Here is a 26,035-nt window from a genome sequence, read left to right as displayed (position 1 = left end):
ATACGCTGAAGCGTTGTACAAAATAAATTATTCTAAAGAGCGTATTTTAAAACAAAATTAGAAAAATAATCTATTCGAAAGGTATTTTACGCATATTTTAAAAAGATTTTTCGAAGTATTCTAAGTTTTTTAGGGAATCGTAAATTAGCGAGCGCACATTAAAAAAATGTCTTCAGTTTTCTTTCTGTTCAAACCCTTTGAATGAGCTGCCTCAGAGCTACTCGCTAGTGCAACCTAGGAGTAACAAACACAAGGAGAACGCAGCTAGCCTTTAAACACGCTAACGAAGGGTTGTGTACGAATTTCATTGGACGAGCGTCACGAGCCTTTAAGCTGAACGTTTTACGGGCGGGGGGGGGGAGACAATTTCGAATTTTCCCCTTCCGACGGCAGCAGGCGCTAAAGCGTCTAGCCAATGAAAAACGTACGCAAGAAAATCCACGACTTTTGACGGGTTGCGTTCTCCTTGTGTGGGGTGTTGTGTTTGTTGCTCCTAGGTGCAACTAACTCTTTCTAATAGTTGAGACAGGCAAATTTTATCCGCTCTGGCGTGGCATCCGTGTTTCCAAGTTCTGAAAATTAAATTATAAAAGCCTTTTCAATTTACGTAGAGCCGCGTAACTTCCAACGTGAGAAGCTATTAAACTGCTGGATTTTTCACCCGATTTTTTATAAACCACAAGTTCTGGCGTTGTCCGCTACGCGGCTTTATGTAAATTGTAAAGCCTAATTATCGATTTGAAGAAAAGAAACATAATCAAACGCTTTAAATTTAGCGGAAAATGGAAAATAAAATTTTTTATTTACGCGTTTAAACAAGAATGTATTTATTTATACTCGGGGAGAATGAATATGTCGAGACTATCGACGGATACGTTGAGGCCCTAACCCCGTCACGCTAAGGGGGGGGGAAGGAGGCGGTCTTATTTTTTGCGTCCTCGCAGCCGCGTTAATCGCGTCGAAAAACGTAATTTTTGAGAACCAATGAAATTGACGGCTTTTAAAATTAATTTTGCGCGTGAAAATACCTCTATATGTTATGGTCAAAAAAGCACGCAAAGAAGGCTGTGTGCCCAAGACATGTACCTGTAGTGTCGCGCGCTAAAACGTCATTTCAAAATCCGTCAATTGCCGAATTATTTGATTTTATTAAAGCGGAGGAGCATACCGGAGGCCCCAACGGGTCGAATTGGAGAAACGCTAAAAATTATCTCGACATATTCATTCTCCCTGAGTATAAATAAATACATTCTTGGCTTAAATAAAGTTAGGACTACAGAAAAATATATTACTAAAGCAAAACTATTATCTATAATTTTAAACGGCTTTCCGTTAATTCCTAAATTATCATAAATTACCGTACGTTCAGGGTCATTAGTTCCGTTTATAAATTCCTAAATAGACCTGTAAAACCCTTCACAGATATAGCGTTACTAAATAAGGGTTTGCAATTGTGACTTTAATTCGCCTAGTGATCCATTCATTTCAGCTGGTAAGGTTTAAACCGTCAAACTTAACATATGTTTCTTCTATATAGCTAAGGCAACCTACGCGAAGTTAGTATATTTCAAAATATAGTAATATCACATATAAAACATTTACTAAAATTATGATATACCATAATTTTACTGCATACAATGACTTGTTGGAAGATTTATCCGAGAAATTAGTTAGTTTTCGTAGATTTATCCAAAGTACTAGTTTCCTTATGAAGTTTCATTTCGACCTCGAATTTGGAATTTTGCGCGCTCCTAGGTCGAAAAAAAAACGTTTTTGTTTTTATGAAACCGTTTTTTATACATAGAAATAGCTATACCCACAATTCCGAAGTGCAATTTATCACGTCAAAAGACGGGGATGGAAATTAGCTTTTATAGGTGTTTTCATAAAATCCGGCTATGTTGTTTTCCCCCCCGACAAAAATTGCCTCCTCAGTCTTTGATGGGAATTCAGTTCAGTACGTTCCAGTTCTAAAACCATCGGCGCGACTCGCATGAATGTACGTCAATAAGCTGGCAAACATGTTTCCCGAAAAATCAATAAAAACCAAAGACTACAGCCAGTTACATGTCCCTTCCTAGAGTATACCACCTCCTAGGCTGCTCTTTGATGGGGATTTTATGAAAACACCTATTTGACTCGATTTTCTCATCATTTTCATAAGGAAAACACCTTCCATTCTTAGCGCTATTTCTATAAGTTCGGTTCATTTACTTTTGATAGTACGCCATTGAAATTATCGTACGCATCCAAAGTATCGACGTTCACGATAATTATCGTACGCTTGGCAACGCCGCGTTGGCATCTAAAGTACCGTATCTCAACTCCCAGATTTGAAGCTGCGTTTGCTTCGACCCCGTAAGACAAACTTCGCTCGAGAGGGAACGGGCAAAGCAGCGGAAGCACCAGGGCGTCGCGCAAATTGAAGCGATTGGCTGTTTAAAAGTCACGTGACTTACGATACTAGGCCCCGTGCCCCCCCCCCCGTAGGGAACGGAATTCATTGTTTCCAGGAGTTTAGCCGAGCTATACCGCTCACCCTGCGTAAGTCGTCAGTTGAGTCAAAGGCTGGTTAGATGGTATGCGTATTGATTTTACCAAGGTGGCCTCCCCTTTTGTCCAGAGAGTCAGCTGATCTGAGAAAGACGCTGAAGTTCGATAACGTTTTAAGCCCTTCAATTTTTTTAGTTGGGTTTCTTTCGCCATCTAGGCGCCGGACTAGTAACTAAAAATAAAAAAAGGCTTTTGTTTATTTTTACCTGTTATTACTTAAAAAAAAAAGCCTCGTAAAGTGTCGGCACATCATGGAAGTAGTGCGAAATATTTTAATTTTATCATACCAAATTTTTATTAGTTTAAATTTTTTAAATAAAAATTGAAAGTTTTTCGTCATCAAACAGCATTTAGCTTAAACATTTCATGTTTTCTTTTTGGCCAAAACACGAATCGAATTTAGGGGAATTAATTGGTGCAAAAAATATTCGAAGAAAATAAATAATTAAGAAATTACGAAACATTTTATTTTCTTGAGTTTACTACTCAACGGTGGGCTTAAACAAATAGTACTTAACTATTTCTTAATTAAAAATTAAAATTTACAAATATTTCGCCAAAAACCTTGCTTATTTAAATTTATTTCAATATTTGCGAGTTGAAAGGAGAGCACGGTATGGAAATATAGACTGTAACTACCTTGGGTTTGAACCAGGACCATGAAGTTGAGGCAGAGGGCAAAATCCCTAGGACCCGGCGAAAAAATAGCCCAGAAGTATGCTATTTAAGGGTCCGGTACGATAGGTGCTTATCGCCTTGCCTTTCACCATCACCCCTTGAAAATTTCAGTTTGAAGGGCCCGCGATGGCATAATATTCCCCGGGCCCGAAATGTCTCTGCACGGCCCGGGTTCGAACCCACATCATTTGGCGTGTAGTTCGACGCTCTAGCAGGCTCGACCTATTCATCCTTTTGGCCACGTGTTACGTTATACAATTTTAAATTGACTATATCTTTCAGATTAATAATTAATAAACTCTTTTTAAAAAGTTCTGTAAGGGGGAATAGAGTAAATTAACCTAAGCCTAATTTTAAGCACCGAACTGTTTTAGCTGTGGCCAACTTGTTTAGCAGCCCCCGCGCGATCCGGGGGTCAAATGATACGTTCCGATATCGTGGGGGGGGGTAGCCCCCTCAGGAGTTGCGGAAGGGAGGGGGGACTATGTTGAAGACGGCAGGGGGGTGAGAAAGTGAAAAAAATAAGAGCGAGAAGAGAAAGTGAGAGAATGATTTATTTTACAAGACGGCTCCATAATCAGATTTCTTTCCTCACAGTCGCGACGTGCGTTGGAAATAGCCTTATCTTCCCTATCTGAAAATCAACTTTTCTTTTCACCGCCGACGAAGCTTCCTTCGCTGCTCGTTTAGACGCGTTGTTCATTTTCTTAAACTAACAGCCTTCACCGTGTTTTTCTTTACTGGGTAATATATGATTTCAGCATTTCTGTAGTCGTTGTTGCGCCCGGACAGAGGGATAAATTACAGGATTGGAATCGGGATCGCGTGCTAGATAATTTGAGAGCTATGCCGCTCGTAACGCCACTATGTCCAATATTGCCAACATTTAAAGCAAGTGTCGGCTCGACGTGAAGTAGCTCTTTTCAACAGATGTCGCTAGCGTCGAAATCAAAACAAGATGCTGAAGCTACATTTCGACCCAAAAGGCGGTACGTAAAAATACCCCTCACGTTGATTAGCTCGTTTGTAAATTTATATTTGGCTTTGAAAATTAATATTAGCCTTGCTTATTATTATTATTATTAACCTTGCTGATTATTATTATTAACCATGCTGATTATTAATATTAGCCTTGCTGATTATTATTGTAAATGCGTCTTCCCCTGTAGCACAAACGGGTCGGCACGACGTCGAAAATACCTTCAAACGGCAAGGTCGGTCGACAGTCGGCCAATTATACTTTTTAGAGTCAGGGGCACTCGCAGAAAGTTTTCAAAGCGGGGACAATCTTCATAATTAGTCAAAAGGGAGAAGGAACTTCATACGTTTATTAGTGCATTTATAGCTCATAAAAGGGGGCCATTTTCCCCGTTTGCCCTCCGCCCCACGTTTAGAGTCGAAGTGATCAACCTCTCACCCTAACATATTTAATTATACTAATGTAGTAACCTATTCGAGTTGAATATATGATATTTTTCGAAAAAAAAAGTACAGAAAAGAAGTTGTTTAAAAAATATTTCAATTTGTTTGATTAAATCGCCAAGTTTCACAGTTTGACGCGATTTTTTGGCAAATAAATGTCGGATATAAGTCGAACGTTCGTCGAGCTATAAAAGTGTCATGTCTTTTACAAGTCACGACATCTATTACCATTTACGTTCGGCGTTCGGACTTAAATAGTTCCAATGATAAGACTTATTGAGTTGACTTTAAAAGCGACCCAAAACGTACTTACACGGAATTATCTCAAAAGGCTTAAGACTTTAAGAGTCGGAAAGTGGTACCAAATGTTAGGCCACCGTACTGACCTTAAAAGCTAACGAAAACGTACTTACGCTGAATTATCTCAAAAAACATTTAGGACTTTTAGAGTCGGTATTTGGACCAGGACCCATAAGTTCGACCCTACATCGACTCTTTGTGCTACTGTGAGGGGACCTTATTCCACGTACGTTTTACAACAAATACTTGGTTTTCTAACCTATTCAAAAGTCCTTACTTCTTTTAAAAACATGCTTTGTTTATACGCACGTGTTTTGTGTTTTGGTAGAAAAGTTTCGTGATTCTCTCGGTAGGAGCGCTGGGGAGTGATGCCTATTTAAAAAGAGTCAGTTAGTGTTTTGTGCAAAGGTCTAATAAAGCTGACGAAAGCAAAAAGCGATTTAAATCAAATTATTTTTCTAATCATTGATTTAAATCACCTATTACACTTCTATGTATTTATGAAATGTTTGTTGTAGAAATGGAAATTCCGAGCAAATTAAATTAATTTCCAATTAATTTAAATTTACGTTTACGTTAATAAACAAAGTTTAAACATAATTAAAATTTAATCATGTTTAAATAAAAATTAAATGGGTTAAATCTTGTTCAAATAGATTAAATCATGATTGAAATGATTAAATCATGATTGAAATGATTGAATTATGATTGAAATGATTAAATTATGATTGATATGATGAAATAGATATAGTAATGATTAAATAGATATAGTAATGATTAAATAGATATAGTAATGGTGAAATAGATATGGTAATGATTAAATAGATATAGTAATGATTAAATAGATATAGTAAGGATTAAATAGATATAGTAATGATTAAATTGATATAGTAATGATTAATAGATATAGTAATGATTAATAGATATAGTAATGATTAAATTAATATAATAATGATTAAATTGATATAGTAATGATTAAATTGATATAATAATGATTAAATTGATATAGTAATGATTAAATTGATATAATAATGATTAAATAGATATTGTAATGATTAAATAGATATAGTAATGATTAAATATATATAGTAATGATTAAATATATATAGTAATGATTAAATAGATATTGTAATATTGATATATAGTAATGATTTAATCACGTTTAAAATGATTAAATGTGTCTTAATTTAATCATGATTATCAGGGTACCCTTAAGGATGGTGACCGGCCCCTCCATTAAATCAAATAAATGGTTATGATTTAAAAATCAAAGAATTTTAAGGTGAAACTATCATTATAGCATTCGCAATCTTGTTCCTCGTGATCGCGTGACGTTGCCGCCCCCCCCCCCCCCCTGCGCGCGCCGAAGAAAAAGAGAAGTTGACTCTGGTCTGAGCTCTCACTTCGATTCTGGCGCGTCGGCTATAGCTGACACCGAACCATGTTGTAGGCCGCGCCTTCCCCTTCGTTAACTTTGTACTTTATTTGACGTTAATCTTGTCAGGCGGTAGAGCTTTCTTAATCCCCGCGGTTCTATTAGGCTTATGAAGGGCTGCCACTTTATCTTCCCATTGAAGGGGTAGTCACGTTTCTCCGCGCCCCGTTCCACGGATGCTGCGGCTCGTCGTATAATGGAATAAGTTACCGCGAGACTAAATATAGTCGGGGATTATGTCGCCATCTACATTCGTAAAACCGAGCATTTGGCGAGTATTAATAATATTTTAAAATTAAATTAATTTAATTCTTAAGAGGTTAAGCACCATCTGACGATAAAAATTGGAACACATTTTCGAATCGGATAATTTGATAAATTTTATTGACGTTTAATTTAATCAAATTTTTTCAGTCTATTAAATTTACAAATTTTCTAGTCTAATAATTTTTCCAACTTTAAAGTCGTATAAATATTTTCAATTTTCAGTCTAACATTTTTCCATATGGTATGTCTAATAATTTTACAAAAAATGTCTAGTTTGATAATTTGTAAAAAATTCTAATCCGGCGTTTTCTATACAGGGTGTTTCAAAGATTATGCAAACATTTGAAGGAGTTGTAGGTGGTGAGTTGAGGAGTATGCCTATTCTTATTCCCATTTTCCTACGATGAGTTACAAGAGTGCCAGAGAGCTTCAAAGTGTGGCCTACTAGCCCCTGGAAGTAGGCTTCTACAAGCGCAAAACCAAGTAGCAGGGACTTTAAATACTGTTAAGTTTACTTTTTTACGCTGGTTACCTCGATTGGTTTACAAAGTCCTTTTTTACCTATCACACGAACCCAAACCATAATGTTCGCGTTTTCCCGCTGCTTGGTTTTTCCCTTGTTGCAGCCTACTTCCAGGGGCTAGTAGGCCACACTTTGAAGCTCTCTGGCGCTCTTTTAACTCATCGTAGGAAAATGGGAAAAAAACAGACATACCTCTCAACTCACCCACTACAACTCGTTCAATTTTGAAACACCCTGTATTGCGAAACGATTGAAGCGACCTCTATTATCGGGCTAAACTTCGAAATTAGTCTGGGACTAAATCTCCCTATTGCCAATTTTATTCACGACCACCTGTTCTCATCGAAATAAATATAACCCCTGAAACAAAAGAGAGTCGGCTTTCCCACCTTTCATCTTATTTATCTCATAAATAATTTAAGATAAAAAAGGCTCCCATTCTTTATAATCACGACAGATTTTTAATATTCCCTTTGGCGCCGAAGAATAGCGCTCCTATCGGAAATAGCCGTTACGACCAAAAGCGAGTTTCCGTTCGGGAAAAGGTCAAAGTTTATAGTCTTTAATATTGAATGGTAGGAAATAGTGACTTGAAACCTATTGGGTGACACTAAATAATTTGATCCAATACGAAATCGAATACTCTGTTCGTCGATTCGAATATTCGGTGTCACCAATATAGTTTAATTGAATACGAAATTGAATATTCTATTCGTCGATTCGAATATTGGGTGACACCAATATAATTTAGTCGAATACCAAATTGAATATTCTATTCGTCGATTCGAATATTCGGTGACACGAAAATAATTTAATCGAATATGAAATCAAGTATTCTATTCGTCGATTCGAATATTGGGTGACACGAAAATAATTTAATCGAATATGAAATCAAGTATTCTATTCGTCGATTCGAATATTGGGCGACACCAATATAATTTAGTCGAATTCCAAATTGAATATTATATTCGTCGATTCGAATATTGGGTGACACCAATATAATTTAGTCGAATACCAAATTGAATATTCTATTCGTCGATTCGAATATTCGGTGACACGAAAATAATTTAATCGAATATGAAATCAAGTATTCTATTCGTCGATTCGAATATTGGGTGACACGAAAATAATTTAATCGAATATGAAATCAAGTATTCTATTCGTCGATTCGAATATTGGGCGACACCAATATAATTTAGTCGAATTCCAAATTGAATATTATATTCGTCGATTCGAATATTCGGTGACACCAAAATAATTTAATCGAATATGAAATCAAGTATTCTATTCGTTTATTCGAACATTCGGTGACACGAAAATAATTTAATCGAATACGAAATCTAATATTCTATTCGTCGATTCGAATATTCGGTGACACGAAAATAATTTAATCGAATATGAAATCAAGTATTCTATTCGTCGATTCCAATATTGGGTGACACCAAAATAAATAAATCGAATATGAAATCAAGTATTCTATTCGTCGATTAGAATAATCGGTGACACCAAAATAATTTAATCGAATAAGTAAGATTTCTTCCACGATTATGCTAAAGATGGCGCTACACAACACTAGGTAGCTTTCCGGTTTCCATTTAATAACGGCACGCGGCGCACGCTCGACGGCAAGTTCCAATTGACAAGCTCTGCCATTCAGCGTGCTTCGCGCGCCGTTATTAAATGGAAACCGGAAAGCCCTTTGTTGAAAATTAATTTAACTAGCAGCAAAGCGTAAGCATGAAAGAGATAACCCAAGACAATTACTCCAACGTAAAACTAGTATTATTTATTAATTTCGTATTTAAACAAGTTTACAAGAATCTTAGGGGACTAACTGTTCCCGATATTTTGACACGGTAGGCGTGGCCTAAATCGGAAGGCTTACTGAGGTACGCCAGCCGCTTTGAAGCGCCTCAAGAATTCTGTTCAACTATCACTACGAGAGACTCAGTTGGGGCTTAGGCGACAGTACGTGCGAAAAAGTTAGGTTAGGCTTAGGTCATAATTTTTTTTTAGTTTAGAAACGAAATGGATTTCATTGAATTTGATAGAAAAAACTCAGCCGTACGCGGCTTACTGGTTATTTTTACTTAACACAATGGTTAATTACTATTACCAGAAGCCTATAATAAGTGAATCCTCTAACTCGCCCAAAATCGTGAAACGTCCCGTTTTTGAACTAGAGGTATTCGGAGGGATACAAATTTGTTAAGGCGATATGTGGCCAGAAAATATAGTCCTCACGATATATTCCTACCGAGGGACTTCAGGTGTACAAATCAGCAGTGAAATCACTTGAAACCACGTAAATTTAGTAGCTTTAATAACATTAATCAATTAAATATTGAAATCACTTGAAATCTGAAATCAGATGTACAAAATTTCTAACATTGCAATGATTGGATAGCCCCTCGATTCATACGCGAGCAGTAGCGGAGAAAACATTTGAAAACTGCAGACGATTCTTTACATTTTAGCTCGTAGAATTCCCATAGGATTTTGCTGGGGATTTTAAATTTTGAGAGACTCGCCTCGTTTACATTGAACTTGGCAATTTCTACATTATAAAGGTAATAAATGTTAAAACTATTATTTGCGATCATAAATATACATACTAATGAACAATAATCGGGATTTTGAAGGCGATATCTCCGTATAATTTTCTCAATATACGCTTTGAAGAGCCTTAAGCCTTGCACGCCTTTCGCGTTTAAAGTCTTAAACCAAGGATGATCTATACCTACGTTTCAGGTTTGCCAACCGACGTTTTGGAGAGCAAACTACTTTTTGGCTACAAAGACTATATATAACGCTCACTAGATTCGCTAGTCCTAGGCCGCGTTAATTTCTTCTGTGCTCCGTGTCGAAAACAAGACGTTTCAAAAGTTTTACGTTGCCGGTATAGCGAGTTAGAGGCTTCTCTTATTATAGGTTTCTGGTATTACTTAAATTTAAACCAATTTCAAAAATAAAAGGTTCAAAACTTACTAAGCCTCAACATTTAACCGACTTCAGCGAGGGAAAGTTTTTCCACATTGAACTAAAATTATCAGTGATTTTCCTATTCCCATTATCATAAGTAACATAATAACAATAAGTATGACACTTCCTATTGCTCTAATGCGAATTTTCTAACCGAACCTTTTTAGGCACTGATACTCTCTTCAAGTTGTGACTTGGACTCGCGACTTACCGTTTTGAATGACTACTTTTTGATAAAAATTTAAGCTTAATATCGGAGAGCACGTTCTGGAGTCGCGAGGGGCTTTAGCTTTGTTTCGAAGCCCGCGTGTGAATCACGCGTGATAAAAAAAACATGAGCTCGTAGCGCCGATAAAAACGTTTTTAATTTTTATAATTTTAGCCTAATATTCCGCCTATCGATCGGAAACCAGATATTTCGGCCTAGCGGAAGTCTCGCGTATTTTAGACACTAGAGGGCTCTGTGCTGAGAAAACATCTTGATTACGCAATAACTATGAAAATCAGTTTGGTTGTAAATCTCGTTAATTGTCATACTTATAGTTATTACGTTACTTATGCCATTATTAAAGCGTGCTTTTTAAAGCCTGAACAGTGAGTCCCCTTAGATCGCGAGGGATGAAATCAGAAAATTGTAAAAGAATCGAAGGGTCCCCAAAGAAAGCTTATCATTAGTTCCAGACCCACGACAACAACAACAACAACAACAACAACAACAACACAGCAACGAAGGAATTTTCACTCGATCTCGCGAAGAATATTCCACATCTTAACTTAAGCAGAAAAATGAATTTTTTTCTATCCCAAGTGTCAAGTCCTTGCTCATATCTTATTTAAAAAAGGGTTGCCGCGTCCTTATAATCTTATTAAAATAATTGCGTTACTTTAATTGTCAAATTTAAAATTCAAATTCGAAAATTAAATATTTAAAGAATTTATTTCTTTAATGCCCTTTCAGAGTTTGTAGTCAATATTATACAATATTTTATAACCAAACTATAAAATCCTTGCTTTGGGTAGTGCTAATTGGTAACAGTGATTCTTTTACTAAATTCTCCATCAATAGTGAATATCAGGGTTCGTACGGAACGTGGATATCCTTGATAACCTGGATAAGTCAGGGATTCTCAAATTGTGGAAAAAGTCAGGGATAAGTCAGGGATTTAAATAATATCGTAAAAAGTCAGGGAAAGTGAGCCTGTCATGGATTTTATTATTCAACAAATTTTGCATCGCAGAAAAAAATTAGGTATCTCTTTTCCCGAGAGAGTTTGAGATATTTCAAAAAATATTCTTTCACTTTGTACTTTTACCTATGAAAAATTACCAGTAATATTGCCAAAAAGGTCAGTAATATTGCCAAAAAGGTCAGTAATATTGTCAAAAAGGTCAGGAATATTACCAAAAATGGTCAGGGATAACCTGGATAAGTCAGGGATTTCAAATCCGAAAATTTCGTACGAACCCTGAATATTTGTTATCTCCAAAACTGTATATTTTATCGGCTTATATCGACGCGCGATTTACCAGGAAGTCGGCTGACCAGTCGCACAGCGGCGTGAGGCGTAAGAAACACTTTTACAGGCGCTAGTAGTTAAAAAATAGACCAGTTTGTTTCGCTGATTTTACGATCGGAAGCTCGACCGCCAAAAGAGCCGCTTTAATTATCCATAGAACATTATCTCGCTGTTATTGATCATTCTTTTAATTACAGAAAATCATTAATTCTGTTCTCAAAAGGAAGTTCAATGAACTCCGTCACATCGTTAATTTTCGGTTCTATTTACACAACTCTGTCATTTAAATTAACTGAGTTTCCAACACCATTTTATAATAATTAATTTAATATGAACAAAGATATATTTGTTCAGTATATTAGTTAAGCAAATGGTTAAAAAGCAGGGAAATATTGGTGTTTAGTGGTAAGTTGATAGTTTTCCGAATTTTTTATGCCCTTCAAATGGAAGATATGCTTACAAAACCTTTCTATGTCATCGAGCGACTTTAAGAACCATTAATTCACGTGGCGGGAAATGCTTAGGAGGGTGGTGGCCAGCCCTTCATGCCACGCGAGCCAACAGCTCCCTACACTTAATATTAGTGATAAAATAAAAACTTACAAATAGCTCGTACCACTATAGGTCTTCGAGCAAACATAAAGACGCGAAACTCGGACCAAATAGATCTTCAGGTGAAAAACTAAATGAAATAAAATCGCCAGAAATTCCAACGGTAGACCGGTTTCGTCCTATTCGGGACTCATCAGTACCATTGGAGCTATTTGCAAGTTTTTAATTTTCTTCAAATTTGTTTAGAGTTTAGCTTTTTTATCCCTTTTCATAATGGACTGCTCTACTTATTCGCGTATTTGATCATCCTTTGCAATGCAGTCCATAGCCGTGGTTTCTGTTAACTACATTTACTAATACCGTTCACCTCATCAAGTCGTTTCTATAGAAAATTTGTATAATAAGTTTAAAATGGGTCATTATTATAAAGCAATTTTGGCTTTAAAATATGAAGTCATTATCCATTAATGTGAATAAATAACTAAATACTTATACCAAGATAGTCATTTAACATAAGTATACTTATGTTAAATGACTATCTATACGATGGTTTCTAGCGTTTCTCCAAATCCCAATCATGTCCGAAGAGTGCTGCTTCCTCTTAAAATGATCAAACCAGCCTGGTATCTTATTGGTTCTCTAAAACTGTTTGAAGTTTCCCCCTCGTTCCCTAGTGGAAGTAAATGCATTTATGCGTACACTCCTTAGAATAACTTAGTTCTAGGAGATTCTCCTTTAGAAATAAGGCATAAAGTCTCTATAAATTTTTCGATTCAGTAAAGACCCGTTTTATACCGGGATGGTCCAAAGGTAGAAATGGGTTATATCATAAGCCTATCATAAGGCCCCCATAAGTAAAGGTCTAGCATAGGGGCCCATGTTTACGGCATTGTCCATGCGAGAAGAAAATTAACGTACGATGATAGCGACATCTTCTTTTTCAAAATTTCTACATCTAAAATATTATCGTACTTGGTAGAGCAGCCACGCTCGGGTTAATAAATACCTACATAAAACGCGTCTAAATCTCAAATTTTAAAAATAAATACCTTTAGAAACAAGTTATCTTATTTCTAAAACCAGTTTTAGGTTCTGATGAATCATTTTGCAACGATAAGTGTTAATTTCAGGTTTTAAAGCATTCATAATACATTTCCCAAAATTTATTTAAGAAATTCTTAGTTGAGGACGTAGCCACTATGAGGTGCAGATTTTCAATACCTATTTCTTAATAATGGGAATTTGATCGTAAAAAATTTGGCCTAGACCTTTGCTTATGGTTATATTATAGATATTTTATTTTCAAACACTGCCTTTATTGGCGTCAAATACTTCTTTCTATAAAGTAACTTGGACTTCTTGTTTTATTGTTTCTTTTACGTCATTGTGTCTTACAAGGCTACGAGATAGAGCTCGTGCAAATCGCGCGTGCTAGGATTGTTCTAATAAAGCTCTGTTTTGTGACGTAACAGCGTTAAACAGCCACATGTTTTATTTCTTTGTTTTTGTTAAATTTTTTCATTTTATTTTATAGAAACATCTAATTACATCTTAAAAAGAGATTACATAGGTAACAAGGTAACTTAAAAAGTGCAAAATTAGATTTAAGTTTTGTAATTCAGGTACAATAGTAAAGGTGTTATAAAGATTAGCCGATCCCACCTAGTCATGGCGGTAAGTGCGGTTAGCGCGTGGCCGCCGAAATCGTTGCGCCATCTATAGATTAATTGCGGTATTAAAGGCATTTAAAGGTTAGGTTTAAGGCTAATTGACTTGGGCCTAAGGTAGTGCCTTAGCCTAGCTGATTATTATTTTTATTATTATTAAACTGTCGTCTGCTATGACAAGAATTTACAGGCAAGTTTATAACCCTAAATCAAAGTATGCGTTTCCAATCTTATCGTCGTACATTTATGGCCGTTGTCGCGTAAGTACTCGCTGGTGACAAAACAAGTTGGGTTAAGGCGAAATATAGTCCGACGCTTATTTTGCTGTCTACTTGCAATGAAACCGAATGTGATGACAAACTTGGAAAAGCACAGAAATAATATTTCTATATAAATTTAATTAATTTCATTATTGTTTTATATTTAATTTAATTTTAATTTAATTCTTGTTTATATTTAATTTAATTTAATTTTAATTTAATTCTTGTTTTATATTTAATTTAATTTAATTTTAATTTAATTCTTGTTTATATTTAATTTAATTTAATTTTAATTTAATTCTTGTTTTATATTTAATTTAATTTTAATATAATTCTTGTTTTATATTTTATTTAATTTTAATTTAATTATTGTTTTATATTTTATTTAATTTTAATTTAATTCTTGTTTTATATTTTATTTTATTTAATTTTAATTTAATTCTTGTTTTATATTTTATTTTATTTTAATTTAATTCTTGTTTTATATTTAATTTTTTCAATTTTATTTAGTATCAGTTTCATTAAATTTACTTTAATATCAATTTAATTCTCAATTTTATATAGTATCAGTTTCATTTTAATTTGTTTTATTATTAATTTAACTCAATTTTATTTAGTATCAGTTTCATTAAATTTACTTTAATATTAATTTAATTCTCAATTTTATTCAGTATCAGTTTCCTTAAATTTAATTTAATATTAATTTAATTCTCAATTTTATTTAGTATCAGTTTCATTAAATTTACTTTAATATTAATTTAATTCTCAATTTTATTTAGTATCAGTTTCATTTTAATTTACTATTACACTTTTATGTTTAATCTCTAGCCCCACTAGATAGAGGTTGCCACATTCCTAGAACAGACAACGACGAAGCTCTCGATTTTACTCTCTCCCTCTATACCCTGGTAGCCAAATTGCAGATGTGTAAGGGCCGTTTTACCAAAAAGAAAATTATGAAATATATCCCTTCATCAGAGTATAATTCGGCGCCATCTATGAGACGCCGGACTAAAAAGTATACGACCTTTTTTCCAGTAAAATTAAGCTTCGCGAAAACTAGATCTTTAAGCCCTATAATATGAACCAAAAATAAATATAGTTCCGAGGGTAGCGAAAGGGGGAGGAAAACTAGAACGCAGCGTCGGATAAAAAGAAAATAAATAGTATAATAAACCTCTTTTCTGCCGCGTGTCATTGCTAGCGTTCGGATAAGTTATGGAGTTGCCGACGAACATCCCAAGGGACCATTCATAAATTACTTAAGGCCAACAAAATCGACTTTTTCAACTCACTCTCACCCTTGTAACGTAGGGTACCAATTGGAAAGACCCCACCCCTAAATGACGTCACAAATACGCTGACGCTTTAGTCCCATTCGACCGAAATCCCATTCGACCGAAGGCGATTTTTGAGGTGTCCCATTCGACCGAATTCCGCCGAAACGTGCGGTTTTTATGTGTCCCATTCGACCGAACGCTGCTATATAAATTGGCTTTTGCTATGTTTTCAATTAAGTTACTGAAGCCGTTTGCAATGGAGCGGATAGCTAATAAAGGAGGGTATTTATTTAGCTATGCCATTTTAATATCTTTGTACTATGCATTTATTTGAAAATAAAATGGAATGAGCATGAATTATATTTTTATCTTCACCTAGTCAAGAAAAGTAACTGAACCAAAACTGAAATAGTAAAGTTAACCAACTCTAACCTAACCTAACCTAACCTAACCTAAACATGGTTTAAATAAAATACCAAATCACCCCGCCAATTGGGCTACATTTTAAAATTCTTTCGGTCGAATGGGATTTCGGTCGAATGGGAATAAACGTACGCTGACACCCCCAAAGTTACGTCACCAATAATCTGACCCCTAAACTAGGACGTCTCAAAACCCGGAGCCGGCATTCTCGACAAAGACTTGAGCGGAGCGTGGGCGCTACGATAATCGTGAATGACGGAGTTGTCGAAGAGTTGTATAACTTTAGTAATGTCGTATTTATGATAATTGAACATTAATACCAAAAGAAAACTAAACGAATTTTATTAAGCTACAAACAGTTTATTAGTACAAATAGAGCGTTGTCACCTGATACGATTTTGAAAACTTGTAACGTCACAGATGTAGTGTTAATAGTGGCCGCCATGACAGTTACCGTTTTTTATCAATAGGCAAATTACAATGGTGACGTCGCAGGGTCTTAGACGACAGCACTCTATAGTACAATTACAACATTAGTAATTTAAGTCTTTCTACTTTTTTTTTTGGCGGATAAGCCGCTCTTATTGTTTACTTTTAAAAGCCGGGCAATGTTAACTTATAATAAGTCCACTCTTTATTTTTCGCTTAAATTATATCCTGAACGGCAGTGCCTTGTCCCCCCTCTCTTTTCTTGTCCCCCCCTCTCTCTCACGGCGAAGTTCTCCCTCTCTTCCGGACATTACCGCGAATTTCCCTCTCTCTTCTCCGTCTCGTTCAGAGTCCCTTTCTCTTCTCCCCCAAGTGCGACACACACACATACCCACACACACACACACACACACACACACACACACACACACACACACACACACACACACACACACACACACACACACACACACACACACACACACAGCCAACTTTCCCATTGAAGTCACCACAGTGAGAGCTCCACTCAATTATTTCACAAATACTCTGAATCCCTAAATTATTTCACAAATACTCTGAACCCCCTTGAATTACGTCACAAATACTCGGAACCCCCTTGAATTACGTCACAAATACTCTGAACCCCATATATTACGTCACAAATACTCTGAACCCTATATATTACGTCACAAATACTCTGAACCCCCATAAATTACGTCACAAATACTCTTAATCCCAAAAGTTACGTCCAATACTTTAACCCCCCAAACGTATTTAACCAATATTCTGAACGCTACTAAATTACGTCACAAACACTCTGAACCCCCCATAGTTACGTCACAGACACTCTGACCCCCCAAAGATACGTCACATATGCTCTGAAATCCCAAAATTATTTCACAAATAAACTGTACTACCCAAATTACGTCAGAAAATACTCCGAACCCCTTAAATTATTATACAGGGTTGCTGTGCGTAAGGGAAAACGAGAAAATTAAAAGTATTTAGTTTTAATTTTATCTTGAAAATTTCATGAAGATAATTTTAGTAGTTTTTTTAATTTTGATGTTATAATTAGTTACAAATTGTTTAATTTTGGGTTTGAAAAGGTCAAGGAAAATCTTTAAACATTATCAGAGAAAACAGTGACTTGGAATCTAAAAATATTGTAGCAACCCCGTAATAGCACCGAAAAGATTAAAATCATTTTAATAACATTCAAAATTAGGCCCATTTTTAATTGTTTTACGCCTAGAAATGGGTAAAATAAATATTAAATTGCCAGTGTACCTCAAAAAATTAATTTTTTCGGATTCGGTATAGAGCATTTCTTAAATCAAATTAAATAAAATTTTTATTGTTTTACATTTTGAAAACTAAAACTAATTAAAAATTGCTTAAAAAAATTTATATTTCCGGAATAGAGTATGTGACCTTAAATATTTTAAAATTTAGTTACCGCTTGACGTCATTTGTGAACGGCCCCAATGGCTTTCAATAACCCTACTCAGTACGTTATGGAATCTCGAATGAAGCCGCTATCGCTCAACAAATGCACAAACCAGACCATATAAAAATTGTGGGGGCCGTAAAAAATATCCCTCTCCCCCGCCGAAATAATTTATAGTTTATCTTTTTGGCTGGACCAGTTCATCCCTACGGCCTTATTGTAAAGCCGTTTCTCTATGGTGTTCCTCGTAAATTTTGCCGGGCTAAACTTATGCCCCATGCCCCCCCCCCCGCCTAAGGCGTATTCTCGCTAAGCCTTCGCTCGAAGGATATATAATAATATAAAAAATGAGGCATACCCCCCCAAATGGAGGAAAGCTAAGGAGTGGTAAGACTATTTCAACGCGTCTCTAGGTAACCAGAGGGAAACGGAGTAGCTGACAGAAAAGGCGGTCGACACTGGGGCCATTTTCGACCGTGACGATGGAAAGGTTACGGATTCTCTTTCTTACTGCTTCAAACGATGAAAAGGGGGTCGACATTTTTTCGACCTTGTATCGACCCTCCTTTTTTATCGCAGGTGAAGCGGAGTGATAACTTCAAAGCCACAGACTCTCCTACTGGAGCTTTTATTTTTCCAATATCACGTGGCTTCACGCTCAAAAATAGGCACCGTGTTTACCACCAATTTTATTAGCACCCTATTCTCCCGCGTTAAAATTGTCTTACAATACGACCCCTTAGCCTTTCCTCCACAGATTACTCTCCCTTTATGGTATTGTAATGCAAACTGTACCTCATTATTAGACCTTCTACGTTACGGTTGGAGTTCTATGACGTTTTAACCCTAGCCGTTCATTATGTACAACACGAGAGACCGAGGTTCTCACCGAGAAATACAAAATTAGATTGGATGCGGTTTTTTTTAGTTCCATTGTGTATTGCTATTGTCATAAGTAACCTTAGAGCCGCAAGTATGACACTTATTACTTATTACTTTCACATTTGGTCAACAGCAACAAATGAGCACTTTGAGCAGAAGTATTAGGTCGAAATTCCTAAAATGTTACGACTGCTTTTAATATTAAATTTAATCTACCGATTGAATTATTATTATTATTATATTATGTTGTTAATGTAATATATAGTGTTGTAAGTCGGAAAATTTTCCGTAAAATTACCGAGGCCTTTTTTCCGGAACATTTTCCGTATTTTTCCGAAAAATATTAAAAACGTTTTCATTCCATGATTTGTCTAATATATTGTTTGCAAATTTAAATAAAGCGGCATTTTCACCTCATTTTTTCTAACCTAAAAGTAAAACTAAACCTATAGACTAGTTTAAACTGGTTGAAATGTAACACTATTAATGTTTTGTAGTATGTTTACTGATATTAGTCATTTTAAATCGATAAAAAGTTTAAAACATTAAAAACCCTTGAAAAGTAATTTATGTTTAAATTTTTTATTTTTCCGATTTGCGGAAAATTTTCCGCAATTCGGAAAATTTTCCGGAAATTTTTCCGGAAATTTTTCTGGAAATTTTTCCGCATTTTATTTTTCCGGAAAATTAACAACCCTAGTAATATATAATTGTATAATTATATTATAATATTACATATTCTTTTATATTATAGTATTACATATTCTATTATATTATAGTATTACATATTCTTTTATATTATAGTATTACATATTATTTTCTATTATAGTATTACATATTCTATTATATTATAGTATTACATATTATATTATATTATAGTATTACATATTATATTATATTATAGTATTACATATTATATTATATTATAGTATTATATATTATATATTATATTATAGTATTACATATTCTATTATATTATAGTATTATATATTATATTATATTATATTATATTATAGTATTACATATTATATTATATTATAGTATTACATATTATATTATATTATATTATAGTATTACATATTATATTATATTATATTATAGTATTACATATTATATTATATTATAGTATTACATATTATATTATATAATATTATATTATTACATATTGTATTATATTATAGTATTACATATTATATTATATTATAGTATTACATATTATATTATATAATATTATATTATTACATATTCTATTATATAATATTATAGTATTACATATTCTATTACATAAAATTATATTTTTATCATAATAATAAAATAAATAACAATGTTATTACATCATTACTATATTTTTATAATGATATAATTCCTTATTTATTTATTGGTTAGTTTAAGTAATTTTTATGGTGGCGCTTTTTTCATGGTTTGTTATGGCGTCACTATGAAGAAAGGATGTTATAAACAATTTACCCAAGTGTCATACTTACGGCTATTACGTTACTTACGCTATTGGGAAAATGAACGACTATTAAGAAACTGAGCTATGGTGGATTTTGGTGGTTGTGGGGTATTCCCAGCTGGGAACCCTGTCTGAGGGCGGAGAGAAAGAGCTCCTCTTTCTTGTTTTATGGCCCTTACAATACAATAAGGGTTTTCTATTATCCTTCAACCCCACAGGTGCCTTTGCTCATTAAGTTGAGTTTATCTAGAAGGATCTTAGATTCCCTTACAAAAAAATATTTGTTCCGGCTACAATCTTAAATCAATTAAATCAAGATTAACGGTATTAAATTTTTCGTGCCGGTGGAAGCTACGGTCGACTCAGGATAGTTATTCTAAATGGATTAATACATTTGTTCTTGATTGTAATCATTTAGATAATACAAGAAATTAAGTCCAGTTATATAATAGGATATCAATTCTAGGGATGCACCGATATGGGTACAGCCGATATATAGACTATTCGTGGCCGATATAAACAAAGCTATCTATCATAACAGCAGTGCATATGATAAAATCATTGTAAAAGACGGTTCAGTACACTCTCATACCATTTTATTGTAATTTTTCATTAAAAAAGTTTGCAAGACTATATCCGAATATGTTTCTTTTCAATTTACACGAGGGGCTAACCACTCTTAGAAAGTCTGTACACCGAATTACGCTTAGATTAGCACTGCCAAAGGCAGGGACTTCAAAGATTACGCGTAATCCCATTAGTACAGTCAAAGGTACGGCTCTGTACACCGATATAAGACCTATATAAGATACGAAATTTCCCAAAAGGAGACGTTGCACTACCCATTGAATTGCCATGGCAACCGAAAATGTTTTTTACCACTTAAAACAAAAAATCTTAATTTAAAAAAGCATTTTCTCGGTTTCACCTATGAAAATTTTTATAAAAATTTCAAATCACGAAATAAGTAATTTGGACCACATATAGGTAAATTTCATCAAGTTTTTTTTATGTTAAAATAAGGAAAAAAAATTATTTTTGTTTTAAGTGGTCAAAACATTTTTCGGTTGCCATGGCAAATCGAATGGGTAGTGCAACGTCTCCTTTTGGGAAATTTCATATCTCATATAGGTCTACATTACGGCCGACTTTGAACAAAATCAGCAATAAACACCTCGGGTACTCTCCTCGTCAGTTCGAGTGCGAGTTCAGAAAATGTCAGTGTGGAAAAATGTCACTTCTTCCTTCTGTAACTATATAGCGTGAAACTTAAATATCCTTAGAAACCATAATGGCTGTATACAAAATGGCCGCGTCTATATTACGTCAAAATCTATATTTATAGCACATCCCCTCTCACCCCCCCCCCCCCCCCCCGATGACGATCACCACGAAATTAACAAAATAAACCATTGAGTCGACTCGGCGGCAGCGAAAGAAAATGGAGGGGCACGAAAAGCTTTTTCTCGGATAAAAAGGCCGAGTTTGCTGGTCGCCCTTTACGGGGGCGCTTCTCCGCACCGTGATCAATCAATAGGCGCCCTCCGCCGGCTTGTTACGGAACTATCAGAGAGAGAGGGAGTGAGAGAGAAGCTCGGCTAGAGATGATCAAAGTCTAAATTCCAGTTCCGCCGCGCGCGCGTCCTCCCGAAACGTTCCTCAGGAATACAATCTAGTGTTTTTTGGCTCCGTTGTTTCGCGTCCAGCCAAGTGATATTCAGCCGACATATCTTCAGTCGTCGTTCCAATGTTTCTGCACGGAAGCAGCAGCGTTGGTCCCAAGCCCAGTAAGAACTCGGGGGCCGGGTTCGCCCTGACTTTCCACTCGTTGCAAGCCACGTTGCCGCTGCATTTGTCTCTGCCGTCGCAGCAACAGCAGCCGGCCTCTTCCAACCAACAACAGGCTTCTTCTCAGTCCGGCGGCGGCTCCACCAGTCGCGAAGGTGGCCGCGGATCCAACCGGACCCCGGCCACCCCCAGCACCCCCAGTGGCTCGGACAGTGGCCTGGGATTGACCACTGAAATGGCTTACAAGAAAAAACGCGTCAAAAGAAATAGATTCTTGTGAGTAGCCCAAAATTACACCCTCCTATAAAAAACCCACTCGTTTTTCATCGAATAGCCCCTTCTCCTCGACACCCTCCTCCCAAACGGACACGCGCTTACATTTCTTTTCCTTAAGACGGACATTTGTAATGGTCACTTTTGACCCGCTTTTGGCGACCCTTGGGTTATTACTTACACGGGAGATATGGCGCGTAAAGATTGTGCGCGACACTGTGATGGTTTTTGACCACCCGCCGATTTCCTCTCCCCTCAATCTCAAATGATAAGTTTAGAAATATATGATGGTCATAAAGCCTTTGACTGAAAATTCCAGGTAAGGTCCGAGGGGTTACGTTCTATGATAACCTTTTTTTTGTATACCTGATTATTGATTACTAAATATTTCCCAATGAGCTCTCGCCATTCTAACGGATTATTGTGATTCTATCCGATTCTTTATTACTTAGAAATTAAATGGTTTCTCAATAATAATCAAATGATTTATCCATAGATATGAAACGATTTTTTAATAATAACCAATGATTTTTCCATAGAAATGAAATGATTTCTTCATAATAATCAAATGATTTCTTCGTAATAATCAAATGATTTATAATTAAAAATCAAATGATTTATAATTAAAAATCAAATTATTTCTCCGTAATAATCAAATGATTTATAATTAAAAATCAAATGATTTCTACGTAAAAATCAAATGATTTCTAGGTAATAATCGAATGATTTATCCGTAAAAATCGAATGATTTCTCCACATTCATCAAATGATTTATAATTAAAAATCAAATAATTTCTCCATATTCATCAAATGATTTATAATTAAAAATCAAATAATTTCTCCATATTCATCAAATGATTTATAATTAAAAATCAAATTTCATCAAATGATTTATAATTAAAAATCAAATAATTTCTCCATATTCATCAAATGATTTATAATTAAAAATCAAATGATTTCTCCATATCAAATTATTTATAATTAAAAATTAAATGATTTCTCCATATTCATCAAATGATTTATAATTAAAAATCAAATGATAATGATTTTAAGAAGTTAATACCGTAAAATCATTAAGTTTTGATTTGATTACTATTTAATAGTACATGATTATTGCTGATTAGCGTTTAGAGATAGGGGGTACAAATTACAATCTTTAGTTGCTTCTAGAAACAAATTGAATAACTCTAAAATGTTTTTAAAAAGTAAAAATGATTTACTGATTAAATGGCTAAGAAAATGACACGTAATTTTTAAAAATATGTTTAAATTACATTATTGAAAGGATGTATACTAAAATTATTACATTTAAACAATTTTAGCTAAGCCTCGGTCAGAAAAATCTGTAAGTTCTTGACCAACAGCGGGTTTTGTGTCGCCAGATAGATCGATGTCAAAAAAAATACAGCCACGTTGAAATTTTATAATTTCTAATTGCGCGAATTTTAATTTAGCCCTGGAATTTTCTCATTTGGAAATTCTTGGGGAAAACTTTAAACTGAACAGCTTAAATACGGCCACGCTATCAACGGGAACGTCAAGCCAGGTTGGTAGTATAGAGCTAACCCGAAACTATTTGAAATGCCACAAACACATTCCTCAATAGCGATATATAACCTTTTTAGTTTTCGCAATAAATTCATCAAGAAAGGGTGTCAAATATGGAAATGACAATGTAAAAAAAAACGGAAAGCATTCCATTAAGGCTGAAAATGACAATTAAAAAAAAAACCATCAGCCCCCCCCCCCCCCAAGAAAATTTTGTTAAGTCCTGTTCACACTAGCCAACATTTTCATTGGTCAAGTCGAGATAAAACCGAATAGATCGATACACTAAGGAAAAGATCTTTTTACGGGGGTTACGCCATTAAAGGTCTATTTTTAAATACAAAAGATGGTGCTAAACGTACAAATTTTAAATTTTTGAAAAATATTAGCTAGTGTTGGCGCCATCTAGTATAAATAAATACATAATGATCGAATCTCTAAAGGTTTGTTTCCCTTTAAGCAATTTGTGAACGAATTTTCACCTCAGACTAGTAAATAGAGGAATGTGGGGACTCTCGTAAAAAGGTTCAGCGCTGATTCCCATCCCTCTACCGGCGAAAAAATGCGTAACTTAAGTGGCGCGATCCTGATAGGTTGGGTTTTCCGTTAGCCATTAATACGCAACACCCTACTTTTTTGCGTTTGTTTTTGTAATAATAATAGTGTCAGTAAGTGCCGTAAGATGGAGCGGCTTACCGCACCTTTAAACATGGCTGCTCCTGGTGATACTTTCGGCAGGGCTTTTCAACTTTTAACTATCTTAAGAGGTTGGGTTACTGAAGTTTTGAGATTGCGCCCATAAGTCAATTTTATTTGCCCCTCTTATCGTTTTTCACGGAAGCGCCTGGCTGCCAGAGGAGCCGGGTTCGATCCCAGTTTGTGGCACTCGAAACAACTCCTTCCGCGAAGAGTTTGCAAGTTCTCTCCACACTGGTTAAAGGGGTATTTCCTCGACTTCCGCTTACGCTACGTTTCGACCCAAAGGGCGGGGCGTAAAAGTACCCCTCGCGTTGATTGACTCATTTGTAAATTTGCCATTAACTCAAATTATAGTAATTTAAAAAATATATATATTTTATATGGGATATATAATTTAGGTTAAAGTCCACTCACGACGTCAGTAGAGTATAAGTTATAATAATTATAAATGGTTCTCTGACGACGTTTTCGTTTCGCTATTTTGAATTTTAGCTTTCTTTGCCATTAATAGATGGCACCACGCTCTCCAGTAAAGTCGTTTTTTCGAAGAATCGTCTATATTCAGGGGCAATGATAGAACCGACTGTTGCTTTAAAGGGGTTTCCGCTCGAGTTCTTCTGTTTCGCCTTTCCATAAAAAGTTGTTGAGGTTAACGGTAATAATGAGTGTAGGGAGCTGTTGGCTCGCGTGGTATGAAGAGCTTTCCACCACCCTCCTACGCGTTGTAACCCGGCCACCTTAATTTAAAGGGGCTGGAAAGTGGGGTTTTGAAATCGTCTAGTGACGTGGTATCTCCAAAAAATCCGGACCCTGCTTTATTTTCATTTTTCCCCGCTTGAGGAATTTGGCAATAATACTCGCTAGATGACTTGGGCCTAAGGTGGTGCCTAGCTGATTATTATTATTATTATTATTATTATTATTATTATTATTATTATTATTATTATTATTATTATTATTAAGCGTTTGCGCGCTCGCTATCACCAAAACTAATTAGTCCAAGGTTTGGCAAAAATGTAGGGTAATTGGTTTCGTACTCGAAGAGGCCAGATTGGTTTGGCGTTAGTAGTGTTTGGTTTTTGCTTCGTTTGTTTTTTCTGTCGCGTTGTCCCTCGAGAGCGAAATCTGTCACGGAACTTGGCTCGATAACCGCCTCTTTTTTTGCTGCCGAAAGTCAATGTACACGGTTTTTTAGTCTTAGTTAGTTAGTTTCTTACGAAGTATCGCTTGTAGTTTCTTACTATGAGAATTTACAAGATTTCATTACATCGCTTTGAACTGAAATTTTTGTTCTTACATTTTATATTTGTTTATTTTATACGCGTCGTTCTGGTTTATGGAATTTTGGCTTTTGCATTTTGTTCTTTAAATTTCAGTTCTTGTAATATGTATATTTTTTTTGTACGCAACGTTCCGGCTTAGGAATTTTTGTTCTTGCATTTTATATTTATTTTTTCCATTTAATATTTATTTTTTTCCAATTATTATTTATTTTTCCAATTAATTTTTATTTTTCCAATTAATTTTTATTTTCCAATTAATATTTATTTTTCCAATTAATATTTATTTTCCAATTAATATTTATTTTTCCAATTAATTTTTATTTTTTTGCTATTAATATTTATTTTTTTGCAATTAATATTTATTTTTC

The 26,035-nt window shown here is 35.0% G+C and overlaps 1 protein-coding gene across 3 annotated transcripts in view; it reads left to right on the top strand.

Annotated features, from left to right (window-relative positions):
* Positions 1-26,035, top strand: part of Hk (potassium voltage-gated channel subfamily A regulatory beta subunit hyperkinetic) — a 172,525-nt gene that overhangs the window by 85,638 nt on the left and 60,852 nt on the right. Inside the window, exon 1 of one of the 3 annotated variants that reach the window (XM_090159722.1) lies at positions 22,077-22,140. The exons of the other annotated variants lie outside the window; for them this stretch is intronic. Coding sequence (XP_090015848.1) covers positions 22,100-22,140 — 41 coding nt within the window. The 5' untranslated portion in view covers positions 22,077-22,099. Of the gene's footprint in view, positions 1-22,076; positions 22,141-26,035 lie in introns of those variants that run through there. 3 annotated transcript variants of the gene reach the window in all.

The sequence above is a fragment of the Leiobunum rupestre genome, chromosome 10 (assembly GCF_980474605.1).
Source record: "Leiobunum rupestre chromosome 10, qqLeiRupe1.1.hap1, whole genome shotgun sequence".
Taxonomy (NCBI): domain Eukaryota; kingdom Metazoa; phylum Arthropoda; class Arachnida; order Opiliones; family Sclerosomatidae; genus Leiobunum; species Leiobunum rupestre.
This window is presented reverse-complemented; position numbering and strand designations above follow the sequence as displayed.